This window comes from Rhyacophila brunnea, unplaced genomic scaffold (genome assembly GCF_057557595.1).
Source record: "Rhyacophila brunnea isolate RB1 unplaced genomic scaffold, BYU_Rbru_1.0 scaffold_10, whole genome shotgun sequence".
NCBI classification, from domain to species: Eukaryota; Metazoa; Arthropoda; class Insecta; order Trichoptera; family Rhyacophilidae; genus Rhyacophila; species Rhyacophila brunnea.
In genome coordinates, this window is record NW_028232752.1 from 25,591,086 (window position 1) to 25,600,037 (window position 8,952).

The 8,952-nt window shown below is 32.4% G+C and overlaps 1 protein-coding gene across 1 annotated transcript; it reads left to right on the forward strand.

Annotated features, from left to right (window-relative positions):
• The first annotated feature begins 372 nt into the window (after nt 1-372).
• On the forward strand, nt 373-4,931 carry LOC147079021 (uncharacterized). The gene is made up of 3 exons (XM_085948741.1): nt 373-730; nt 1,864-2,072; nt 2,858-4,931. Exons 1-3 carry the CDS (start codon nt 581-583, stop codon nt 4,794-4,796), a joined length of 2,298 nt encoding a protein of 765 aa, XP_085804867.1. The 5' UTR covers nt 373-580; the 3' UTR covers nt 4,797-4,931.
• The last annotated feature ends 4,021 nt before the right edge of the window (nt 4,932-8,952 follow it).

Genomic DNA, 8,952 nt, shown 5'->3' on the forward strand with positions numbered 1-8,952 from the left:
GTTAGAACATAATATTCTCCAAATCAGATGAATTTTGAATAAAATGTTTTATCTTTGTCAAAATAGCCTGCATCTATTAATTATTTATACATTTATAGGCCAGACTTTAAGTTTTTCTTAAAAGAACGTTATTAGCGGGGCATTAATTTCAATGCGCACATGTAGTATATAATATATATTACATGTGCGCGTTGAAAATAATACCTCTTTCGCGAGACTAGAAATATTTAATATGTTTCTACAGTCTTGCGAAATGTGTCAATTTTGAATGAAATAAGTTATTTATTTTCTCATATATAGCAACAATTTTAACCAAAGACAATCGACATGCCATTGCCAATAATTTACGTATATTATCTATGTTGCCAATTCAATCGAAAGATTTTTTACATTTGACAGGTGAAGTAAATAAATCGGATGATTTGAATAATATAAATAATATGGACTATTGAACTAATGTTTAATCAAAATGCCTAAAATTCTGATACGAATGAAATTTTATTTTTTATATTGATTTTTTTACCCGTAAAGTAAATCATAATTTTCAAAACAAATAGTTTAACCTATGTTGTGATTTATTATGTCCGAAATAATGGATAAAGATAGAATATTGAGTATATTACCCTACGACTACGAATATATAATTGCTGGAGATTATAAATATAAGAATGAACAAGATTTTCGATGCACTCTAAATATACGAAAAATACACAATGAAGAAGATGCCAAGGTAAATAATTCAATTTGTATATTATATTACAAATATTGTGTATCAAATATTTAACCCTGTATACAAAAAAAATGGGGTAATTTTAATATCGTCATCGTGGTTAAGGTGTTTTGAGATGAAAAATCAAACCAAAACCTAACAATCCACTCACTTTTTGAGTTAGATTTTGGTTTGGTTTTTGGTCTCAGAAGACCTCAATCACAAAAACGATATTGAGTACTATAAGATTACCAAAAATGATTCTAGCCTTAGAATACGTTTTGGGAAGTCAGCATGATTTTGTGGAGTACAGACCTGTAGCATGAGAAGTATGATACAAAAAGTGTATAAACTCTTTTTGATTGTTTATACCAGTGATGGCGAACCTATGGAGATGATTTTGGATGGCATGCAAATGTTTTATGTTGAAGAGAAAGAAATTAGATATTCTCTTACCTAATAATTTTAAACCTAGGTATGTATTTTTTACAAAAAAGTTTCACAATTTACATAATATTAAAAAATTATGACAACATAGCCATGCGCATTTTCTTCAGTTTGTAATAATATTTACCAATCAATGCGCAAACAGAACCTACGAAATTCATTCTTAAATGACAGATCACATTGTATAAAAAATATCAGGCAGATACTCTTCAAGAATAAACATTATGTTGAATTTAAATTGCATAGGTCGGTCCTTAGGTCTTATGCGTCAGTCATAATATTATCAAACGGCTGGGAAAGCCACGCCGCGAACCTCTGATTTTGATCGATTTTCAATCATTTTACAATGCTTGAGACCACAGTAACGAGAAAATCCCTTATCTAATCGGAGCAATTCAATTATAATTTTTTAACTTTTTTAATAAAACTCTTATAACTATTTTGTCCCTATGAAAAACTGTCAAGTCAAAAAATAACATTTGGGATATTTTGGCACGCGTATGTAAAAGTTATATGTGCTGAGATAGTAGTTAATTATTTTTTTTAATTAAATCTAATCGGGCTAGCTATGCTCGCAGCATCAAATGCAATCCATCTTTGGGCACCATGGTTGTTTCAGACGTATTCTACGTCAAAAACAACCTTGAAAATGTATACTTATCTCATTTGTACTTCTTTTGGTTTATGTGTGACTGTTTATTTTTTAGAAATGGATAGCTAAACTAAGTGATTGCACCTTAACTACATGGCGGGTGCAAAGAACCTATCCCGCATCTGGAAGATGTAATGTCTATAAAATAGCGATGAAATGTCAACACAATGTTAACTACAAATTTAAGGCTGCTCAAGATAGAAAGAAAAGTCATATTTCTAAACATACTGGATGTCCGTCAAATTTAGTTCTAACAATCAAGAGGTAGGTACTCTCTATTGTCTTCTTTATAGATTAAATTATAGATATTCATAGACTAGTTATCGGCTTCGGTGGCTGTTTTCTTCACTCGATAACAAAGTTTCAACTGCCCTTCACTTATCGCAGACATTACACACTGATTCAAATTCGGATAAGACTTCACTTCTGAATGTCCAATCACGGATTGGCACATTTCATTAAAACTATCAAATGTGGTTCTGGGGATAATATTCAATTGAAAAAGATTGAAAACCAATGTATACAACCCGATATCTGACATTGTATGTGAATATTTAATACTTGAGATGTAAGAAAGCCTGCAATAATTTGATTTACAAGAAAACTATTTCATAGAGATGACATTGATATTATGCACATACATAATGACTTAATTATACTATCTGTACCTGAGAGCCAGTGCGTCATATGTCCAAAAAGAACAGTCAGGAAGAAGCACGTTAAGATTTTTATGCCGCTAGATGTCTAGACTTTTGGCTTTTTGATTTTAGGAATTTCAGCATTCCGACATGAATAGACACAAAAGGTGAATTGGCTCTGAAAGATGGTAATATAATACCTTAGACACAAGATCTGTACCGAACCCATCTCCAAAATCATACATTCGACACAATGGCTCTGGTACATTGTCAAGCTGTTTGTATGCGTACATATGTATATGTCACTAACATTATAATTGACAGCAATTCTTATAAATAATTCTAATACATACTTACATTTAAGTAATGTGTAAAATATGTTTAATATTATTCTTTTCTTTATTTTTACAGATATGTGAAGAAATCTAAAGCGAAACGATCGAGAGGATCCGATCCATCCCTCATTGAATGGCCTTGTTTTGTTGAACTGAAGTTTGTGCATAATCATCCTCTCAACACAGCTGAAGTATTACGTTTTAGACCTTTAGGAGCCGAAATTAAAGAAAAGATAATATTGCTATTCAAAAAGGGGCACACGGCTGCCTCGGCATTGGAAAGTATAAAACTGGAATTGTTTCTCGACAATGATGATAAATATTTTGAAATAGCTGCCGACAGATTCTACGTCCCGACCCTTTCGCAAGTTCAGTATCTATTCAACCACACATTCGGAGTGACGGGTTCGAAAGATGTAAATTGTATAAAACCCGGTGTGGAAGAATTGATAAATAATTACAATATATCTGCGGAGGTTGGCAGAGCAGAAATGGGCAGAATGGGTGACAGTAAATTTGTTACAATCTGCTCTCCTATAATGAGCAGAGCTCACGAACTACTCCCGCACAGTTACCAAATGGCGATGATGGAAGCCTCCGGAAGTACAGACAAAAAAGGACATAAGATATATTTTATTGTATCGCCTACGCCGGCCGGATCGATACCTCTCGGTTGCATAATCACAGATACCGATAAACAAGAAGTATTAAATGCAGCTCTGCTTACATTAAAACGCTGTTTCCCTCCTGATAAATCATTTTATGGAAACGGATTTCCGTGTATTTTAATGACAGACGATGATCTGAAAGAGCAAGGTCCTTTAAAACTTCATTGGCCAAAATCCGTGATGCTGTTATGTCAATACCGAGTGTTAAAAGCCGCGTGGAATTGGTTAAACTGTAATCATAACGTACCGAAAACTATGCGCGAGGAAGTGTACTACTCAATCAAAAGACTTATATATTGTCAGAACGAGAAAGAGCTATGTGAACTCTATACCATGTTAGTTACTAAATATCATAGCAATTTACCGAAGTTTGTTACGTATTTAAATAATATGTGGCCGAATAGACCGCTATGGTCATCGGCTTATCGCAGTAATGTGCCTATCGGTGGAAACTGTGATCTTAATTACGTCGAAATTACATTTAAAATAATGAAAGACTGTATTTTAGAGAGAATTAAAAACTATAATTTAACGCAACTGGTGGATTTCATACTCGTACATTATGAAGCTTACATTCGAAGGAGATTGCTTGATTTCTCTGACGGACGAGTCTGTAAGAGCTTACTGTATAAATATATGCCGCCCACTTGTATTATTAACCCTAGCACAATAATTCACAGCGAAGTCGACTCTAGTTGTTACTTTGTTCCTAGTGAATCTGATTATGGAATTAAATATATGGTGGATGTTAGACATTGTATCTGTTCATGCGAACACGGGAGGGCAGGTAGAGTTTGCAAGCATCTGTGCGGAGTAATAAATCAAATAGAAAATCCTGAAGACGTATTACAGATTCCACAAGATTTTAAAGACATGTTATACAGAATAGCCACAGGCAACGATCCCAATATTCCAGAAGAAGAACCGTTACCTGAACCTGCATCACCGTTTGAAGACTGTGTCAATATTAAAACTGATTCAGAATCATTACCGGAAAAGCCTATCGTGGGACTGACAGATAAAGAGACAATTGAATTGGATACTTTTTTCAATTCTATCACTGATGGCTTGAAAAGCAAGAGCGATCTATTCGCACCGGCTGTCAAAGCGATGCTTAAGACTTTTTCCAAAATGAAATCTGAATCAGCATTCTTGTCTGCGCTGCATACGTTCGGGAAACATTCGAATTCACGGTCGGGCCACACTATTAAATCGGAAGATAAAAAATATGGCATCAACGGAAAGAAGAGAAATCGTCGCGGTGGCGCTATTGAAAAGCAATATGTTGCAATTTTACCACGAATTAAACTGAACAGAGATCCCCTCGGTGATCCATTGGCTGTTTGATAAATTGTTCAAAATATTTTGCAATAATTTTATATATTGGTACATAAAAATGATTATATTGTTAAGATAGTATTATAATCGCCTTACATTTTTGTAACTTAAAAGTTTTATCAAAAAGAGTAAAAGTATCTTTTGAAATAATGGACTTTTATTTATTACCAATCGAATCTCTTCTCGGTCCTGGCCCCAATATATCTCATTATTATGCAAATCTGGAAAATATAAACATAGTCCAGTAGCCGGGGCCTAAAAAGAGGGCTTACCATGCAAAAAGTAGTTCTGATTTTTGGATGTTTTATAGTTTGTAGTCCTAATAAAAAATCAAAATTTTTGATCTAGGCACACGCCGGATAACGCCGCCATCTTGGAAAAACAGTTTTTTCACAATATTTCTTCACCAGTAGGTATAACGATACAAATATGTAGTTATCAATTTTGTATAAAACATAATCGTCTACAACTTTTGTTTGAAATATTTTTTTATCCTATTATTACACCCACGATGGCCGCGTGGCTTAAACGCCGGCCTATTGAGTCGAGGGTCCCAGGTTCGAATCCTGGGTCTGTCAAGTGCACATATTGTTTTTCAATTTGTGTATGAGTCAGAGTATGGACCTAATAGGTTGAGCAAGTGCTGACATCCATTTCTCGTAAAAATAAAATCTGTTAATACGAACCTCCACCCTGTGGAGGCCCATATGTGGGTCTATTCTATACTTATCGACCGATAAAGTGATAAATATTATCAAACTTGGGGTAGGTTTGTATCAAAATATTAGCACTTATTGTAACAATTACACGAAGTTGGTTTTTATTGTTGCAATAAGTGCTATATTTTAACAGCACCTATGTTGCTGCTGTTAAAATATCGCACTTATTGCAACAATAAAAACCAACTTCGTGTAATTGTTACAATAAGTGCTAATATTTTGATACAAACCTACCCTAAGTTTCATACTATTTATCACTTTAGTGTTCGATAAGTATAGAATAGACCAAATGATCCTATTAGGATCGGATATGGTCGAAGATTGAATAGATAGTGCGCTGAAAAGTAGAGTAGAATATTAAAAAATTACAAAACGATCCATTTTGCTCGTATTTTATGGAAATTATTAATTATGAATTTAAATATAACACTATGTACTGCTTATTCCACATATTTTTCAAATTACTAGGACCGATTCCGTCCACTTCAAAGTGATATTGGCAACTGATATAAAATTGAAGATTGATGATTATCATATAATATATTAAATGCAAAATTCAAAGATCCCTTATTTTATAGGCAGGGTTCAATTGATTTTTAAAAACTAACCAGCACCATCTGCAATTTGTATTATTAGTGAAATGAAAACAAATAAACATGACTGACAAAGTTCCGTGTGCACTATATCAGAACTTAACAGCCTACCTCCACCTCTCACCAATGTTTCCGTAATTTTATTATATCATTACAATTAAACAGTTTGCTGTAGATCCACATCAGACGCCTATTCCCCCGTCACATCAGGAAAGGCCAAAAATGAGAGACATTTGAACTAAAAACGTATTTTCAGAAATAACATTCGGTGAACGGGATATGAAGATATGATAGTAGATCAGTTAATTTCAATCCCTTCTTCAGACCCTTCTCACATACCGAACCTGATGATCGCTGAATAATGGCATATCTCGCAAGGTGCAATGGCAAGTCTCAAGACAAAATGTAGTTACTTAACCATGATTAGGCAGTGTGTAGAGGCCACAGAAAAATACAAACAATTGTGAAGTTTTTTATGAAGTAATTTATTTTTCAAGTCAAAGTTATGTCAAAAATAAATCATTTATAATTATTACATTTTGAAAATAAAAAATATTTTCCTGGTCAGATTCCATAACAGAAAAAATGTATTTTTAATACAACTTATTTTAATCGAAGCACCCACCCTCTAAGAATTAATCATATTGTATTCTATTAAAAGCAAAATACAGTAAAAGATATTAAAAAAATATTGAAGATAAATATCTTTTATAAAGGTCATGGCAGAACAAAATTTAACAACATAATAAGAATTATTTAATTAGGGAGTTTCATTTTTAAGGGTAATCCTAAAAAGAATTGGTACATATTATTATGGAAGTATATGTAACATTAATTTGCAGCACGAGTAACCTTAATAATTGATTCATAAAGCATGAATAAGGAAGGAGTCATCTATAGTTATGAAATGGTAAAAAAAGGAAAATCCAAAATGCAGTAACTTTATATAATGTAGTCAAAAGCATTATTAAAACACATTGAAATAAGATTATGAGTTAAAAAAATATTAAAGCCTACAGGAGGTGGCGGTGTGTCAATTTTTTGAGTGTCGCCGTCACTGAAACAATATAGAATCTATCTAGAGCGAACTAAATGTGGCAGGTCTCCAGTTTACACCGCTAGCGAGTTTATTAATCAGCCACACAAGTCACCTAGTTGTATTTTTTACGATTGGCCATATCGATCTGAAATTTTCACCAATTGATTCTTCGTGGTAGGAAAAATGTAAAAAAAAAATACGCCGTCAATCAACTATTTGAGAAAACGAAAGTCAAACATCTCACTACTATGTTACACACATCGCCAAACCACCTGCTGTAGGCTAATGCTCTCAGTAAAAATCATTTATCAAAGCGTAAATAAAGGAACAAAATTCATTCTATTTGCTATGTATAATATTACAATAATGGAACCCATTTGAGAAAAAAAAATATGGACTAAATCTATCAGACAATTCGTTTTAACCTTTTCCATAGCACATAGTTTAATACATATTACGTTTTCAACGGTCGTTTATTTGTTAATGTTTGATTACGTTCACTATGTGGCAATATTTTCACTCAACATAAATTGCAAATCTCTTGAAATGAAGAAAACACAATTATTGACCTTTATTTGCCAATACAATATATTTAAATAAGAAAAATATTTATATCTTGGTCAAAGAAATCTAGCAAACTAGTTTTTTAAAAAACAAACAAAAATGCTTAATCACGTAATAAAATTATCTAAAATAAAATACATTAATTCAGAATATCTTCAATGCATTCATATAAAAAAGAAATAGTTTATATAAAAAAATAACAATTAGGTACTTCATTAATTACCTACGGCAAAACTTAAATGTCTAGCAGTGGATGTTTGAAATTTATTTAAATCTGCTATTGACCATACAGTAACCTTTACATCACCATAGAGAAGATAATACATAGAGAGCGTATACATTGCCTTGATAATACAAAAAAATGAAGCCACGTTTTTAATGTTAGCTTGTTATGTGAATAATTGTTCACTAAATAACGATTACATAATTTATTAGTAGGTACTTTAACTTCAAACTGAGTAACGTAAGCAATATTGAACAGCCGAACTGAACTGTCACACTAAAATCTACTGTACTTGATAAATACCATAGTTTCATAATATAGATCTTAGCTCTCCAGTTATTATCTTTTCTGTTCAGAATATTTGATCTTAAAATGATAAGTGAATAGCGACAAGTATACCTTAAGGCACGACAGTTTCGCGATGTGAGTATTAGTTTTCCAAACTGCCATACCTCAAGTTATAGGTGTCGGTATCCAGCAGCTGCACGTTTCTAATAATAATGATAGTTTTACAAAATATTGAGTTTCATATTATAATGGCACTGGGGCAATCTTAATTTTATAACGTAAAAGAGGTACATGCGTTTCAATATATTTCATTTTGTCAATTGATTGACAGAATTTTCTATAAAGGATAATATTTAATTATAAATATAGAAAAATTAAACAAAAAATGAAGGCAGTGAATAATGAAAAAATCAATGTAGAGTCTGTATTCTATATACTGGCGTGGGAACGAGATGGATGCTGAAGCGAGGGGGGGAAACCGGCACGCCAGCTTATAGAAGACAGACTCTAGGAAGATAATGAATAATTAATGACATTTAAACTAAAGGTAAAAAATTATACAAAATATTCACAACTAAAAGAAAGTTTATATTATGTAGTAGTATGTCACAAAGCATAGTTCAATTTGAACCTCAATAAAAATTAGAATGAATGGCTATTGTATAATATATTATACTCCTGTATATTTTATATCACGCATGAGGTTACGGAAGATATGGTGAAATTGTTAATATTATGT